The 16983-nt window shown below is 47.5% G+C and overlaps 9 protein-coding genes across 9 annotated transcripts; 4 read left to right on the forward strand and 5 right to left on the reverse strand.

Annotated features, from left to right (window-relative positions):
• The first annotated feature begins 30 nt into the window (after positions 1 to 30).
• Positions 31 to 1494, forward strand: LY89DRAFT_705564 (branched-chain-amino-acid aminotransferase). The gene is made up of 2 exons (XM_018217459.1): positions 31 to 371; positions 418 to 1494. The coding sequence occupies exons 1-2, from the start codon at positions 158 to 160 to the stop codon at positions 1431 to 1433; spliced, it is 1230 nt and encodes a 409-aa protein (XP_018075131.1). The 5' UTR covers positions 31 to 157; the 3' UTR covers positions 1434 to 1494.
• Positions 1447 to 2935, reverse strand: LY89DRAFT_682457 (uncharacterized protein). Its single transcript, XM_018214516.1, has 3 exons — positions 2560 to 2935; positions 2045 to 2424; positions 1447 to 1900 (listed from the first exon to the last, which is right to left on the reverse strand). The coding sequence occupies exons 1-3, from the start codon at positions 2812 to 2814 to the stop codon at positions 1819 to 1821; spliced, it is 717 nt and encodes a 238-aa protein (XP_018075132.1). The 5' UTR covers positions 2815 to 2935; the 3' UTR covers positions 1447 to 1818.
• Positions 2936 to 3740: 805 nt separating this feature from the next.
• LY89DRAFT_730795 (uncharacterized protein) lies at positions 3741 to 4837 on the forward strand (the record flags this gene model as incomplete). The annotated part of the gene is made up of 2 exons (XM_018219513.1): positions 3741 to 4084; positions 4147 to 4837. The coding sequence occupies 2 exons, from the start codon at positions 3741 to 3743 to the stop codon at positions 4835 to 4837; spliced, it is 1035 nt and encodes a 344-aa protein (XP_018075133.1).
• A 327-nt stretch (positions 4838 to 5164) lies between these two features.
• Positions 5165 to 5861, reverse strand: LY89DRAFT_666416 (uncharacterized protein; the record flags this gene model as incomplete). Its single annotated transcript, XM_018212907.1, has 3 exons — positions 5165 to 5403; positions 5577 to 5747; positions 5834 to 5861. 3 exons carry the CDS (start codon positions 5859 to 5861, stop codon positions 5165 to 5167), a joined length of 438 nt encoding a protein of 145 aa, XP_018075134.1.
• Positions 5862 to 6648: 787 nt separating this feature from the next.
• On the forward strand, positions 6649 to 7110 carry LY89DRAFT_666417 (uncharacterized protein; the record flags this gene model as incomplete). The annotated part of the gene is made up of 1 exon (XM_018212908.1): positions 6649 to 7110. One exon carries the CDS (start codon positions 6649 to 6651, stop codon positions 7108 to 7110), a length of 462 nt encoding a protein of 153 aa, XP_018075135.1.
• A 487-nt stretch (positions 7111 to 7597) lies between these two features.
• On the reverse strand, positions 7598 to 9396 carry LY89DRAFT_771813 (carboxypeptidase-like protein S1; the record flags this gene model as incomplete). Its single annotated transcript, XM_018221895.1, has 6 exons — positions 7598 to 7983; positions 8035 to 8509; positions 8553 to 8692; positions 8765 to 8915; positions 8969 to 9084; positions 9144 to 9396. The coding sequence occupies 6 exons, from the start codon at positions 9394 to 9396 to the stop codon at positions 7598 to 7600; spliced, it is 1521 nt and encodes a 506-aa protein (XP_018075136.1).
• Positions 9397 to 10893: 1497 nt separating this feature from the next.
• On the forward strand, positions 10894 to 12293 carry LY89DRAFT_779487 (acid phosphatase; the record flags this gene model as incomplete). The annotated part of the gene is made up of 5 exons (XM_018222296.1): positions 10894 to 11119; positions 11185 to 11281; positions 11334 to 11468; positions 11572 to 11998; positions 12042 to 12293. The coding sequence occupies 5 exons, from the start codon at positions 10894 to 10896 to the stop codon at positions 12291 to 12293; spliced, it is 1137 nt and encodes a 378-aa protein (XP_018075137.1).
• A 277-nt stretch (positions 12294 to 12570) lies between these two features.
• LY89DRAFT_666420 (uncharacterized protein) lies at positions 12571 to 13481 on the reverse strand (the record flags this gene model as incomplete). The annotated part of the gene is made up of 5 exons (XM_018212909.1): positions 12571 to 12714; positions 12834 to 12862; positions 12910 to 12965; positions 13026 to 13119; positions 13175 to 13481. The coding sequence occupies 5 exons, from the start codon at positions 13479 to 13481 to the stop codon at positions 12571 to 12573; spliced, it is 630 nt and encodes a 209-aa protein (XP_018075138.1).
• A 1468-nt stretch (positions 13482 to 14949) lies between these two features.
• LY89DRAFT_682460 (ribonuclease H-like protein) lies at positions 14950 to 16946 on the reverse strand. Its single transcript, XM_018214517.1, has one exon. The coding sequence runs from the start codon at positions 16662 to 16664 to the stop codon at positions 15108 to 15110; it is 1557 nt and encodes a 518-aa protein (XP_018075139.1). The 5' UTR covers positions 16665 to 16946; the 3' UTR covers positions 14950 to 15107.
• Between the last annotated feature and the right edge of the window lie 37 nt (positions 16947 to 16983).

Below are 16983 nucleotides of genomic sequence, written 5' to 3' on the forward strand. Positions count from 1 at the left end.
GAGCTCGCAGAGAAATAATAAATTGAGAGGGCTGTGACGCGGAATCACTGAGTCAACATCTCCTGTACTCCGTTCCACCCTGGTGAAAGGACCATTTCCGACTGAGGTGGTCCAGTACAACTCTTCACCGTGCATCTTTCAGCATCAATTCGCAAAGATGCTTCGTCAATTGCGTCCGCAGAGCGCGCTGTTCAAGCAATCGCCTTCGAGGCTGCTAGCAACATGCATGAGAGCATACAGCATTGAAGCCACTTCTGCCTCTACGATCAAACTCCAAGACATTGATCCCTCGAAATTATCTATCACTAAGACGAAAACCCCAAAAGAACTCGTACCTCCCAATGAGCTTGTCTTTGGAAGAACATTCACTGGTATGCATTCCAATTGCTGCCCACTCTTCACTACTGACCGCTACAGATCATATGCTCAGTCTCGAATGGACTGCTGCTGATGGATGGCTACCTGCACGCATCACACCCTACCAAAACCTCTCTCTCGACCCCGCGAGTTGTGTATTCCATTATGCGTTCGAATGCTTCGAGGGCATGAAAGCCTACAAAGACAAGGATGGCAGAGTACGACTATTCCGACCAACGAAGAACATGGAGCGAATGAACAAGTCATCTGCACGCATTGCATTACCTACCTTTGACGGCGCCGCAATGATTCAGTTGATTGCGAAATTTGCGGCTATGGAGGAGAGATTCATTCCTGATACCAGAGGGTACTCACTCTACCTCAGACCGACAATGATTGGTACACAAAGAACATTGGGCGTTGGACCACCAGGAAGTGCATTGCTCTATGTCATTGCCTCGCCTGTGGGACCATACTATCCAACCGGGTTCAAGGCTGTGTCATTGGAGGCTACCGACTATGCTGTTCGAGCATGGCCGGGGGGTGTTGGTGACAAGAAGCTTGGTGCCAACTATGCTCCATGCATTCTTCCACAATTAGAGGCTGCGAAGAGAGGCTTCCATCAAAACTTGTGGTTGTTCGGTGACGAGGAGTACGTTACTGAAGTGGGAACTATGAACATGTTTGTGGCCATTAAGAACAAAGAGACTGGTCAAAATGAGCTTATTACTGCACCATTGGACGGTACTATTCTCGAGGGTGTGACGAGAGACTCGGTACTATCACTGGCGCGTGAGAAGCTAGCACCAGAGGGATGGATCATTTCAGAAAGAAAATACACCATGCCAGAGCTCTTCGAGGCTTCCAACGATGGTAGGTTACTAGAGGCATTTGGTGCAGGAACCGCTGCTGTTGTCAGCCCAGTAAGAAATATCAGCTGGAAGGGCAATTTAGTGGAATGTGGATTGAGACCTGATCAGGAAGCAGGCGAGATTGCACAAAAGATGAAGGATTGGATTGAGTCACGGCAATATGGTGATGAGGAGCATGAATGGAGCTACGTTGTACCAAAATAGGTGTATGATACCTCAAAAATAGACGAGCTGAAGAAATCAAAGCGAGCAATTGCGTCGTCTGAAGAATTCCAATGGCAGGTGTGGTGATGAAAGTAGTAAATCTCCAACGGATCGGCATAACAGCCAAGGACCCTCGAATCTGACTCACCTCGCTTCCCACCCTTCTACTCACAGCGACTTCGGACATCTCCAATATGCATCGATCCATTGAAAAGAAGTAAAGCGAGAAAACAGATCGTCGTCTATGAGCGCACTCAATAGCATCCATCCCATCCTGCCTTTCTTTCTGCTCAGCTACAATATGTACAGTCCATGCAACCAAGAAACCAGTTGCCCAATCTATGACCATGAACCTCGAACCGTGAAATCGCCATGTGTGTGTGGTCTATGACTTGTCCTCCGGCTCCTTCAAGATCCCTTCAACTTCTAACCGTCTTCGTGCTTCCTCGAGAGCCCAAGTTTGTATCCTGCATCCACGCATTAGCATCTGCTATCCCATCCCAACCATCCATCAATTCATCCCAATCCACTTCCTCCTCACTCCGCAGACCATTCAGCATCTCCAGGGCCGCATATTCCACGGATAGACAACACGACGAGGAAACACTCACGAAGTATCAGGCTTAAAAGCATACGCCACAGCACCCAACCCCAGACTCCCAAAGAACCCCCAAACCCAAATCGTCTCCCACCCCTCCTTCTCCGCCTTCTCCCCCGGCTTCACCCCAAAAAGCCATCCGCTCGGCGGATCATAATGGTCCTCGTGTGCATGGTCCGCCGCCTTGACGTTCTGCGTCGAGGAGAATGCTCTCGTTGCTGTGCGAGTTGTAGGGACGGAGACGGATTTTGCTGCGCGCGAGAGCAGCGCGGGTCGTGGTATGGGTGGCATTGTTTCTGTTTGTCGAAGTGTCGTGTCGTGAGGGGAGTGGAGAGGGTTGATTGAGGAGTGCTTGATGAGTGAGGTCGAGTTGAGGTTGTCGTGATGAGTTCGCTAGACGCAAGGTAAGCTTAGCGCAGCCGCCGCCCCGAGCTTGGGAAAAGTGGGGTCTAGAAATATCCCTCTTCGTCCGGCGACTTTCACTCTTTCTCATTGACATCAAGAGCAATATTCGGAATTTATACTTACTGTCGCTTCTTTCCTTCTTCTCGTGAGAAACTTAGTTCTGCAACTTTCCACCCTCCGGTCTCTTGCCAGTAGAGGCCTGAACCTGAGACTCCCAATTCTCAAAACTATATTTCGCAATCCTCGAGCTATCTCTGACCCGTCCCGAATTCGTGTCCGCAGGCGGTACGATGATGAAGGTTGCGCGGTTGGGAGGAGTTTGAGGTTGCTATATGAATCGGAGCGGGTTCTGCTTTCGTGAGATTGAGATGAACCCATTACAAATGTTGTTATCTCTCAGATAAGTCTGCAGTTTTTTGTTTGCTTTTGCTTGAAATTCTCGAGAGTTTTAATAAATGGATTGGCCCGACGAGTGCTTCTCGAGCCCTTTATGTGTATCATTTCTTGGTAGTGGTTGCAAGAGAGTTATTTTCCTTATTGGTTCGTGTTATCTGTTTACATGTATGCATCGAAGTCTGTCAAGTGATACTGCGATTGAGGTGCCAATTGGAGCATTTAGTGCCACTTTCCGCTCTGGTGTAACCTGGCTTGAGGTGCCTGCTGCATGACCATAGCCCTCTGGAATCACTATGTCTCAGCTACATCGCTCTACTGTATTTCTAGACAGGCACCCAATCTAAAAGCTGAGCTCGCTAGTATTTACCGACTTTTCATTCGTGTCATTGCTCATCCTCTGAACTACTTAAGCTTGTTGCGTTGAAGGAAGGGAGACTACAATATACCATCCTCACTCCGCGGAAGAGTTGTTCTTCGATGCCCGTAGCCTCGCCAGGAAACCCGATATGTTACAATTCAGGACTCTGCAGATGTGGCGCTCAATCGGATGACTTTCTGAAGCTCCCATTGGCTTCCACATCCTGGGGCATACGGTTCATCCAATGAATTTCATGCAGATGCGGGCGAGTCAGACATGGGGCTTGATCTTGTGAGGCTGTCTAGCCCGGCCTGCTTTCCATTGGCCTATCAATCAAGACTCACGCTTATCTCTGATGTTCACTACATATCCCCAAAGCGTAAACGTGCATCAATTGTGGCAGACACATGTAGCCTTATTCTCAGTACTAGCTCAGGAACGTTGGCATGTGGAATTTTCTCTCCCGTTTTATCTCAAACTCTCTACTTTCTCTCCAGCTATCCAGCACGTTCTTATCGCGCGTCTCCAGCCTTGTGAATCAGGATCCGAGATGGTTTCGCAGACTGCTATGGTTGTCACAACCACGAACAGCTGGACGATTACAAACCTCGGGCCTATCACTGCAGCTTGGACGCCACCTCCTAGCTGCTACGAGACCACAACTTGGAATAGTAATTTGAATACTCTGTACATATATGACCTCCTACCTAGCGATGATTGGAATTGCATGCCACCGATTGCGGGGAAGACATCGAATTATCCAACTCCTAACTTCCCCAGTATCGGCTTTGGAAATCTTCTCTATTACTGGCCAGCAACTTGTCCAAACGGTTGGTCGACAGCTAACACAAACGCTCAATCAACTGTGGGAAATGTCACCGCATGCTGTCCTACGTAAGTTGTGCTGTCCTTGCCAAAGTAGCTGCATCAACTAACCAATCCTTCTCGATAAACAGACGTTTCGGATATAACGGAGGGTTGTGCGAACATGTACGACCAGACGGCACAGGAACCGGAGCAGTCATCACAAATATCATGGATGCTTCAGACAGAGGTCACAGTCCAACGACAGTCTTTGCGACTACTCTCAGTGTGGTACCATCCTGGCTTCCAATATGGGCTTATCCGATATACATAATGGAGCAACCTGGTTATTCAGCAAGTACGCAGCGCAATTCGAGTGTTTCTCTATTGAATTCCCATACAAAGCATCTCTCGGGTGGCGCCAAGGCTGGGATAGCTGTGAGCATTTTAGTGGTCGTCTTCTCCATCTCTGCCGGAGTATTCTTCTACTTCAGACGGAGAGGCCTGCAGAGAAGGCAACGGCAATCCCAACAGGAACTAACAGGGATCACAAACGGATACGACCGGGGACAGGTCATCTCTACTACCATTGGGCATACTGCTGGCGAACAAACAGATGACCCGACTTCCTCTGAGAAAGAACCAGATCTCCCAGAATACAAGAGCAGTTTCTCGAGAGACAGGATACGTCCCGAGATAGAACACTTGGAGACGGCCCATGACGGAGTAGAGTGTCGCCCCTCTACCATTCACGTCAAGACCTCTTCGGCCGTTGTTGCAGCTATCAATCCATCCCCGTCGACGCGATTACCACCTACATCTGATTACCGACTTGGAAGATGAGATACTTCTGCCAGTGGAGATCACTCAGACATCTAGAACTAAAATATACTAACAACTCGTCGCGTCGAGGAACAACTGTCATGAAGGCTGAGGAGAGGAAGAATGGAGGGCATCATATCTAACCAAACACGAAAGCAAACGGATCATAGAAACCTGGGGCTTGTCATCCGCATCTCCACCAACCATCACATCACAGTAGCTGCTGTTGAGAATGGCACTATCTTACCTCGATCTTGGGCGTCTACTATTCTTTCTTCAACATCGTGGATTGCTTCTCTTTCCCATTCCTGGAATGGATGGTCAGGCTCCTTCGAATTTCAGGACCTCCTAAGAGCGAGTCTGGGAAAGCAGCTTCTTCACGAAGTAAGAGTGTAGCCACGAAACGAACGCCAACTTGCAGAGGGACTCGAATAGCATCGACCTTCCCATGTCCTCCGTCCTCGCGAGAGGCAATGCCGTATCTGTCAAAGAATCGAAGCTGATAGGTGCACTAAATCCATCTTCTTCGCCGGCTCGGACCAAGAGGATGCTTTGTTCTCGACGGTATCCATCAGCATGCGTCCTAACTGCCATAACTTTATACTCATCAGGAACTATTATGAAAGCTCAACCCAGAGGATGCAGCCTAAAATACCTCGGGTGCGATCATATCTTCGCGTTATACCAATTCGTACCTAGAAGACGATCCTCTCTACCTGTCTTCTTTCCCATCGTCTTTTAAAGCTGCCTCCAGATATACCTATGCGATCGATTATGCCCTTGATCCTACTAGCCATTACTCTCGGAACGAATACAGGATTCACGAACGTCTCGTTAAGCGGTATCTGTGGTTCTCGTCCTAGAGCCTTGAACCGCATATCCCAAATACAGCCCAGAATGAGAGGTCCACTTCGTTGAGCACGTGGAGTTACTAGTTCCATCCAATAGAGCACCGTAGCTTTATTGGATGACAAACACTTTCTCGGTTTATCGGTGTATGGATCTGGTTTCTCTTACCCCGTGGAGCGGCGTTGAGATGAAGCATGTCGGATCTGGTGAGGTGTGGTGAAGGTAGTGACCAGACGTGAGAGAGTTGGTGTCGGTATTGATTCCGCTCTACCCTGTACTATTCTCTTTTGTGGGCTTCTCTCACTTCTACAAGGACTTCAGGTCAGAGGACTTGTTTGATGGGAGGGACATCTGGTCTTTCTCGAGGTTTGGGTTTTAGGATTAGTAGTGTTGGGTCCTGAGGTGGAGGAAGGGAGAGGTCCTTCCCGACTTTCATGGTAAATGAATGATTGAAAATATTCTGAATGAAGATAGATGAAGCAAGTAGAGTTCGATTTCAGAAATACTTTTTTGCGATTGTGACTTCAACTGAGATCTCTAGCTGCGGCTCTTATAGCGCTTCCGCCCCGTAACGTCACCAAACGCACTAACTTAAGAAGCGCTCTCAGTGAACGACAAAGATCTCGAAATCATTGAGGCTTCTAAAACACCAATTATCAAAACTTCGATAGCGAAAAGTGGTAGATGATTGCTAGGTCTGGAGAAGAACATTCAAGATTCTCCTGTGGTTCGATAACTGTGGCTGAACTTGCGCCCCAGCAGCGTTTGCTAGAGCCCCGGTTCCTGCAGCACGTTTGGGGGCCAGTGCAGCCTAAAGTGGCCCTAATTCTAGCGGCGGGAGACTTCCCCAGATCGTCAACAATTTTTAACTTCATATCAAATCCTTTCTATTTCGTCCCAACATTGTGGATTTTCTGCATTTGCTCACCATCTCAATTCTATCTACTATTTATATATCTGCTCTTCATTTTATCGCATCAGCTATGTTCTCGTGCTGCGGCCAGCGACAGAAAAAGAATGCAACTGCGAAAGATGCGCAATTGAGCCCGAACACAAAAGAACCTGCTACGAACTTCAATCGAGACGAAATAAACCCGAATACAGACGAGTCGTCGAATGGTAAACAGAAATCTATATCAACCGGCGAAAGAGATGCGCATGAAGGTGGAGCAGCAGACAACACGGTCCCCGAAACGTTTGAGCCGCTGTCCGAAGAATTCGATTTGAATAGCAGCATATTCATGCCTGATCCTTCGAAGAGGAAGCCTTCGGCTTTCGAGCTGGCGAGTGCGTCGTATGCGGAAGCTACCGATTTTGATGCGAATAAAGAACAATTGCCGTCTATGACTGAGCATGAAGAGGAGGAAGAGGAGGAAGAGGTGGGAGAGCATCATATACCGGATGTGCGGGGTAAAGTTGGGGATGAGAATGTGCATGCTACGTGAGAGCTGTTGGGGGCTGAGAAAGAGACCAGAGCTTAAGAGGGGTATTGGGCCTGGGAATACTGGAGGACAAACAAAATAACTGGTCTTGGACAGGGCGAGACAGAGATATATTCATTTCATAAGTGCTGATGCGGAAAGAGGCACGTATAGGCCGGGCTACAATCGTCGCTCACATACTGGCCTGGGGAATCTAGAACTGGGTACATATGGAGTTTATCCACATCTTGGTCGAAATGATTGACCATTACGTGGAGTTTCTTTCCGCTTCAGGCAAGGGCTAGTTGGTCAAGTATATGATACTTAGCTCAACATACCGTTGGATGCCAAATTTGACAACAACTGCTAAGTCGGATGTCAATTTGGAGCCGGTTTCGTTGTTATCTATCCATTATTTGCAAGGCTGAGGTCATGGGAAATTTAGACAGTGTTATCCGAGCAGGAAAAGGGTTCGACAGGTCATTGTCTATGTTTCTGAGATTAAGTCTACTTAAGTGTGCCGCAATGCTTTCTTCTGCATCGTCTGCTTGAAGACCTGCAACGCTAAAGCTGGCTCTACATGCACTGTTAGCACTACTCTCATCTCTTCGATCCAGGGCCACTTACGGAAGTATGGGACTTCATGCCCAGCATTGAACACTCTCAACCAGCTCAGATTATCGACATTCTTGAAGGTTCCTCCTACAGCTCCATCGACAGTATAGTTTTCCACCTTCTTACTGCCAAACTCCTTTTTCCCATGCCAGTCCAGCGAGTCGGCCACTACAAGACCACCAAACCAATTACATACCACATCTGCGTCTCCAGCAAACATCACAGTCTGTACGCCAGATTGAACAACTGCCGAAAGCTCAGGTAATTGACTTCGTGCCTCTGCTCAACCTCAGCATACATTATCAAATAGCGGAGTAGAGTGGGGTAACTCACGATCGCCAGTACTGGAAAATAAATCATGGGCCGGATTCGGACATTCAGTATAGTTGATTTGTGCCCCAATGGCCTTCATGATGGCAGGATCACTCAGATAATTGATATACGTACTCGGAGGAACAGTATTATTACCATGTTGCCGGATGTCATACCAGTCAAGCGTGGAGTTCGGATCAGCAGCTTCGCCCATCGGATTGTCGACGTTCAAGATGCAGTTTACGTTTGCGAAGACGCATTCTGCGTCTGTACCGCCGTTTGCGCATTTTTCGAGGGGAGCGGTGGCATTCGTTTCGAGGACGTGGAGCAGTGAGGCGTGGGTCGAGGCGTTGATTAGAGGGTAGTAACTGTTGGAGTACAGATAATCGATTTGGGATTTTTCGAGAATCAGACGCTCGTAGCAGCCGTTGTTGATGCCTAGAGCAACGAGGTCAATGTTTTGCCCAGTGACAGAACCAGCTTTTATTGCTGAATTCTGAGACTAGAAGTAGGATGCGAATTCTATACATATTAACGACGGAAAAGTGGAAAAGCTGGGAAAACTTACCAGGTCCAAAATGTCCTCCATATGACTCGGTAAAGAGGCCGAAGTCACGATTCTCGTACTGAGGAAACTGGGCATAGAAAGCCTGCATGAAGGTCCACACAAATGGAGCAGCTACGATGGTTGAATTGACTTCAAGGGTACCATTCACTACACCAGTAGGAGTACATTGTTCGTTGTCATTACAGACGACAGTTGGTGCCGAAGCTGCCGAATCATAAGAGAAGCCGACTCCGACTGGTTGATCGATGTAGAGCATATTGGCGTACTCATTCCAGCTGTATGGATTCAGTGATGGAGTGCTTGAGCCATTGTAGAATTGGCAGGGTCCATTCTCCTGTTGAATGTTAGTGACTAGAGCCGTAATGCGCTGGGCTTGGGATATTCCACCTCGAACAACCCAATCATGGAAGAGCAGCCAGGTCCACCATTGATCCAAACTGCGAGAGGTGCATTTTTGGGATCATTTCTTGATTCGAAGAACCAGAACCACATGTTTTTGGTCCCTTGATTGAAAATCAGTAAACTTCTTTGAAGTTTGGCCCCCTGTTTTGTAGTAGCTCACCTCCAACGGAGAAATATCCAGAGTACTGGTTCACTCCAGGCGTCGTTTCGCAAACACCCGAATTCTCAACAAAGTCCATCTTTGAGCTCGTAGCCCTGTGCTCGAAAATGGTTCGTTTGACGCCATCTCTTTCCTCGAATGATCGCTTGCCCCGCAGAAATGCTGCTAGTTCTTGTGCTGATGGAGGAGCTGCAACAGAGACCACAGCCTGGAATAGAAGCCCTACGGCAAACGTAACGAGATGCAGCTGCATGATGACTATCAATGGTACCTTTCAAGGTGATTGCACAGAAGCAAAACCATCATGCCTCTTGGCCCTATAGCTTCATATAAATGCCAACAATTTTCGTCCGAGGTTCCGCAAATCATGCGCTGACCAGGCACAGCATAGACTTTCGACCAGGTACAAACCAACATTGACCGATGCACAAATCACCACATGATGTGCAGCGAAAGGGCATTTCTCGTGGTTGATTTGTTCTTCATCGCGAGATCTTCGCTTTCGTATCCTTACTCCGGACTTGGTGAAGTGAGGTTACATGGAGCCGGGGCCGGGTAAATAACGCACCTGCATGTAAGATCTGACCATCTTGTGCTGGGGTGTGAGGCACCGGCGAAGCAATTCAAAGCTGTCGTAAATGCCTCGAGAGGATTTGGGCCTTTGAGGTTTGAGAAGATTTCTGTTCTGGGTGAGACGTGCTCTTTGTCGTGGGCTGATGTTTTATCGCAGGAAAGGGTTTCCTCCATACGAAGGCCGACTAGTATAAGCTACTGTTACCTCAAGATGGCGTACACGAATCGAGGCAAGATTTGTCAACGTATTTCGGGTTGGTGGGTAAATAGAGATTCTCGTGGGCAACCTTTCGCATGGAAAGAACCCAGAGTCCACTAATAAGCGAACCCCTAAATTTAGCGAGTATCTCCAAGTCAATTCAATGCCACCTTCCCGCCGGCGACTTTGTGGCACCTCTTCATCCACTGCCTGTCACTATGTCATCTTCAAAACACGAGCGCTGGTCTATTTCGCCGGCTGTATCTCGTTTATAGCAATCACGCATGTTCTCAGCCTCTTGCTGCCACAATGTCTGAGACGATGCTTCCTCGTCAGCTAATCACAATCGCAGATTGCGACACGAGCAACCAAGGTTTCTGTTTTCTTAAGCAAGGCTTCAACCCCACGAAATGCCAAGAGAATATGTTCAATCGCAATTGTCCATGAACAAATCATGGTAGATCAATGTCATATCATACTCAGACAATGCTACTCGCGCTTTTCCTCGTGCCTACATTCTTTGGCCAGGGGAAGTGCATCTCGAACATATCTTAAAGGAACGAAGACAAAATGGCTTGCTCCGAGCGGGGTAGCGAGTTCGTAGCTCTCAAATTGTTCATTGTCCTGTGTTTTGATGATCACGTTGTTATTTGTTCACTGGAGGCGTCAATTAGATGCTCCACATGCGTTGTAGTCTAACGCTCTTCGCATCTTGTTGCCATATCGTGACTTCGTTAAATCAAATCTTCTTGAATCCGGTCAGTCTTTCCAGGAGTACTGCAAGTACTAGACATGTCTCCGATTATGGCTTGCAGGATTGGAATATTGATTGTTTATCGGACCACGTATGTGGACTTTACATCATCGAAATGTCGGTGCTGGCTGGAGTACGAGGGGTACAAGTACGCATGGTTCTCGCCTCTTTAGACCTATTGCTCTACAGAAAATCTTCTTCGACGACGATCTCCTTCAGTCACGATGCTCTTCTCCACCCTACTTGTAGCTGCCACTTTGGTGTCTGTTGCCCTTGCTGTTCCGGCTCCAGCACCCGCTTCTCCCACTGCCACAGATACTACCGATGTCTATGCTGCACAAGCTACGGTTCTTACTTTGAGCCCTGTCAGCAATGTCAAGGGAAAAGCATTTGACCGTTATGTCTCCATCTGGCTCGAGAACACCGATTATGCGGACGCTGCTGCTGATCGTACGTCCATCAATCTTTCGAGCGCGCTACTATATCCTGGAAGTATGAGTCTAACAAGCTTTTAGCCACCATGGAAGCACTTGCCAAGATGGGCATCAAGTTGACTGGCTCGTATGCTGTCACACATCCCTCCGAGCCCAACTACATGGCTGCATTTGCTGGGTACGCATTCCATGACAGCCTGTTTCTTCATACCATGACCTGACGCTTACAGTGACTACTGGGGTGTCAATGGCGATTCATTCCTAGCCGTTCCATCCAATGTCTCTACTGTTGCCGATCTCCTCGATGACAAGGGAATCAGCTGGGGTCTATATCAAGAGGGCATGCCTTACTCTGGCTATCAGGGGTTCAGCTGGATCAACTAGAAAACTGGTGCTAATGATTATGTTCGAAAACATAAGTGCGTGGCTCGGATCTATAGTGATGCCTTTAAACTGACAAGCATGTAGCCCCGCTATCGTCTATAAGTCCATCGCCAACACCCCCGACAAGGCGGCTAAAGTCAAGAACTTCACCATGTTCTATGAAGATTTGAAGGACGACAAGCTGCCCCAATGGATGTTCATCACTCCTAACATGACCAATGATGGACATGATACCAACGTTACATTCGCCGCAAAATGGTGCAAAGAATTTTTGACGCCTCTCCTGAGCGACCCACACTTCATGGCCAATACCCTTGTCCACATCACCTTCGACGAGAATGAAGACTATACCATCCAAAACCAAATCTTCACCGTTCTCCTAGGCGATGCTGTGCCCGCAGATCTAGTCGGAACGGTTGATGACAATTACTATAACCATTACTCCGAGCTCTCGACCGTCGAGGCCAACTGGGACTTGAAGACCCTCGGAAGATGGGATGTTGGCGCCAATGTATTCCTACGTCGCTGACAAGACCGGAGACAATGTTCGAAAGTGGAATAACGATGATTACCCTGCTTTCGACAAGATGTTCTTCAACTCTTCCTACCCCGGTATCTTCTCATCTACCAAATGGGCTCCCCAGCCAGTACCCGATATTCACTCTCGCCGCAATGGCCGCACCACGCTTGATTCTATTCAAGACACGTGGAAGGGAACTGATGATTTGAACTACTATCACGGCGAGCTTGAGATCCCCGATGGAGCGTATCCTCCTGTTTACCCAGAGGCATTCAGCGCCTACTAAGTTGGCAGTTGGAGCGAGAGCAGGATTAATAAAGTCTTATCAGGGCAAAGGAGATGAGTCTGGTTGGAACTCCATGATTGTATGACAGAATAATTTTCGAGTTCTCACTTAATAATATAATCGAACTTCTCTGAGATCAAGTTTCTTGATTAGCACCAAATCAAGTTTTACTATTATTGGTGAACAACATCGCTCGGATCAAGGTTGAAGACAGTTGCAAGCACATAGAAGAAGGATTGTGATCTTTATAAGTAATTCCATTGCGTGTTAAACTCGCTCAAATACCATGCATGAATTGTCCCTGAGGACGCCACCCTGCGTTCTCCCTGAGAAGTGCCTGAGAACGCCATGAGATTATGCAACGAATGAGTCTGTCCGAAACGAGTGTGCCACCAAATCCATAATCAACAACGCCGCCAGCCTAGCTTTTCTTTCAAGCTCAACAACAAATAGTAGAAGCTTGGTGAAGCTTAAATGAACTCAGACTCTGCCAAAAGGTACCGTCAATCACTGACGTCAAAATGACTTCAGCCAACTTACCAGAAACTCGTCAACCACGCCCTCATCACCTAACAATCAAAAGGAACCATCCAGGAGATATAGTCGCAACGCATACAGCCGATATTTTGATTCAAATCGGTTTGACCGTTCTGGCCAAACTTCATTCCTTGGCTACGCTACATCAGTCCCGCGCTCATATGAGGAATATTTAATCAGGAGATTGATACTCACTAAACACCAGAAGGAGACCAGGACCAAAGAGGGATCCACCAGGTAACCTCAACAACATCAGCCCAATCCAAGATCGGAACTGCTACGTATTGATCTTTGAAGTGTTAGCAATAGCTTCACTCTAGGACTTCAAAAAAAAGTTTACGTACCCATAACAGTCTGCACGGTAGTAACAGCAACGCCAACCTTGTTGCACCAGGGGTCGAAGACCGTGATAACAGCGTCCTTGTTGGGAAATTGGGTTGAGCGCAGTTGGCAGGCGTGGAGGTTGTCTGTTGGGATACAGGCGATTTGACCAGTGCCGTCGTCTGTTTGGCGGGAGAGGAGGTCGTTGTCGCTGCGGGCGGAGAGGATGTCGATGGCTGTGGCTAGTGAATCGGTTGGAAGAGCCAGTGTGTTTAGAGGTAGGAGGAAGAAGAGGATGGCGATGGTGAGGAGTGAGTTTAGGGTTGGCATTTTGGTTTGAGATTTATGGTTGAGTGTTATGGTGTTTGGATAAGTGGTATGGTTTGAGGTTGTTGTAGACTTGAGGTAGAAATAGTATGTTTTGAAAGATAAGTGTGTATGAAGAAAAGAAAGAAGAGGGAAGAGCCCGAATCCAGGTTCTTTTATAGACTTCGCTCATCTGTCGTATATTGAATGAATATGGCATATCTCATGTTTTGTTATAACAGTCATCCACTCAAGCTCACAAAATTCACCAACCAGAAGTGAATTGGAACGAAAAAAGTTGAGGACGAGATGGCCGAAAATTCAGGGTCCACGATATCTTTAAATGCCGGGTTGATGAAATTGAGATCGCCGCCAACATCATGAACCTGACGATCTCCCGTCAAGAAGCGATGTTTCAGTCAATGCAATGATATCATCGTCAACATGACCCTATTCACTGTTTCAAGAAGTTAAAATGCATACGGAGTCATGAGCTGGAAAAGAATAAATTTCAAATTCACTTGTGGTGCTAATGTCAGATTTACATCTTCACGAGATGGCTGCTGTCTGCAGCCAGAACAGACTACATTGTTACAGAAGTAAATGGCACTGAGGTGTCTAAAGAGTTCTTGACTAGCATTCTCATATGATGGTGCCATCAAGGCACAGTTTCTCATGTTTACAACACTTGGTCAGATGACAGTCACGTGAATTTGCTCTTTCGGACCAACCTTTGGAACCTTGAAGGTTAGGAACTGACACCCTACATGAGATGGAGTGAATACCTTTTTAATGACCAAATGAGAATCCAAGTACAGTTGTTTGAAACTTTACTCAAATGTTTTAAGAAAAGGGGGGAGGAAGAGATCCTCAAAAACGCTTCTCGCTTAAGTGCACAGCCCTCCCTGACCCACATATACCCAAAGATGCCTCAGAGCTCAGCCTCGGAAGATCAATACCCATTCAGGATTCTGATGTTCGTCGCTGAAATAGTTTCATTTCAAGAAGTCACTCAGCGACCGCCTTCACTCGAAAGGAGACTCTTTATCGGAGTCAGACATAAAAAGCGGGTCGAAACATCTTCTGAACTCTCAATCCTGCATGCACTGATATAATCCACGAGAAGCATCGTGGCAGACGGTGTAGCATACCTCGAAGGACTTACAACAAATGTTTTTACACGGTGTAGGAACTCATTTCTAGGGATGAGGATACGGGTAAGCTGGTGTTAGATGCGTCGGCCCGGGCAAGATGGTAAGAGTGTTTGGAAAGTTATGGGAAAGAAAAAAGCTCCTCATACTAGGAATGAGAAGGAACCTATATCTCCGCGAGCTCATTGAATTGCCCTGTTAGTGAGGTTTAGAAGCGACTTAGCGTATCTTTCCTAGCTGTTACATGTTACAAATGACTAAAAGCCGAGAAGATGCTTCGATTCTATCACTCTGACCAGCATCGAGTCACCATAGCGCATATATAGAATCTAGAGAAGCATCGTGATCATTACATACTCTTATGCTATGCAGCATGGACTGTCTTCGTCTTGACCAGTGCTCATGAAAGATTCCCTATCGCTCGCTATGCTATGTCAAATCGCAAATAAATCCTCCAACGGCATACCATTGCCTACCACTCCATGCTGCTGCGCTTTAACTAGCATCCATCACGCCTTGGAGAAAAGGGGATCAGTGGCTCCATCAAGAAGGCATCCTCGGAACAATCGAGAGGCTGATCAAGTATTGTCTGTGAAGTTTCGGCGTGTACGTCCAACTGCTCCTCTGCCTGGCTATTGCTGAACGACCATCCCTGATCCAGTTTCTCATCTCTTTTGTCATGTACCAAGGCATCTGCATATTTTGACAGCGGGAGTTTCACTATCGGGAAGAGTCTATCATATCCGTTCTCGGAGGGCGCTTCACTCCACTCTTGTCTGGTTCGTGATATCGTGGTCCCCCACGTAGCTTGGAGAGGACTTATCATCTCGTTTTGCTTGCTCACACGCATTATCATTCGAAGCAGCGACTCTGCAAGCGGTAGGCGTACTGTTCTGACTGCAGCTTCTTCTCTTGTTGGTTCCTCCGGCCATGGGTCTCGACTCCAAGCTATCTTCTTATCAAGTGCTTCTCGCCTTTCTGCCCGCTGTTTCGCTGCAAGCACCTCGCGTCTTGCCGCAGCCTTTGCGTGCTCTTCTCTCTTGACCTTTGCCCAGGTCTCCAACTTCTCTGTCTGATTCAAGCAGAACAGAACTACTTCTCTTGCTGCAAGAGAATCTTCAACGGAGTCATGCCCTCGACGTCGATCTTGTTGAATACTAATTCCCAGCAACTCTGCGCACGAGACCTTCAGTCCAACTTGTGTCTGAGATGGAACGTTGATCGCTTCGGCTGTCACGATACCGGAGTCGACTATACGAGAGTGGATAATCTTCAACGCTTCGAAATCGTTCCGTAATGATTGCCCAACAATCACTGTTTCGCTGTCAATAAACCTCCATAGTGCCTCTCGTGCCCCACTGTGTCCTCGTATTGCTTTCCCAGCTCTTACTGCAGTATGCATAGCTGCTGGAGTCACGCCGGAGTATCTTGTTCGCCAGTCTGTAACTCGCATGTCGGGTTGGACAAGAGAATCTATGATGGTGAACCCAGTCAAATAGTCAACAACAGATAGGCGCGCAAGCACACTTTGTTCCTTTTCACCATCATGTGCTCCAACCATTTCGCAATCGAGGGCGACAGCATAATACTTCAGTATCGATGGGGCAGCGAGAGGCGCTGACTGGAATCGATTGTCTTGACTGGAGCGGAAGTAGCCTCGCTTCTCCAGGAGCTCGTGTGAATGGACTCTTTGCCTCAACTTCGTTATCGCCTCCAAATATTGCGCTGCTGGTATCACGGACCATCTTAAATCTGCTGAAGTTTGTCCGAGTCCGGGAGGCATACTTTGTATCGGGACGTCCTGCGGTGCGAAAGCTTCAAGTGGTATCCAGCTCGGCCGACCCTTTGGAGGAGGTTGCAGAGTAGTAGAATGAGAAACTGAGCTTGGTTGCTTGTGCATCTTATTAAAATGCTTCTCCATATTGACTTCATCGTGAAAGACGGCAATACAGTCTAATTGTGGGCATGGAACGTGCTCGCCATTGTCAGATATATGGACTGTCAAAGCCGCCCAGGTTGCAAACTTCTGGGGGCATATAGGGCACGTGAAAGACATCGTTGGAATCATGTGTCGTTAGATGAGAATGAATTCATCTTGCGAAGGCTGAGATGTTGAGTGTATTGACCATAGATTCGTGAAAGAAAAGAGACGGAAGTTTGTCGAATCAGGTTGGTGATACAAAGAAGGCTCGACTACAGCCTCGTGTTTGCCTCGCTGGCAAGGCACTAGCCAATCAGGGCCGGATATCGGCCGGGGGAAGCGAAGATGCCTCTTGCCCTTGAATGCAGATGCTTTCTGCTCTTCGAAATGAACATTGTATATGTGAATATCATGAACACTAATTCGACGATGATAATGAAAAAAAGCAGAATCT

The sequence above is a fragment of the Mollisia scopiformis genome, assembly GCF_001500285.1.
Source record: "Mollisia scopiformis unplaced genomic scaffold LY89scaffold_6, whole genome shotgun sequence".
Lineage (NCBI taxonomy): Eukaryota > Fungi > Ascomycota > Leotiomycetes > Helotiales > Mollisiaceae > Mollisia > Mollisia scopiformis.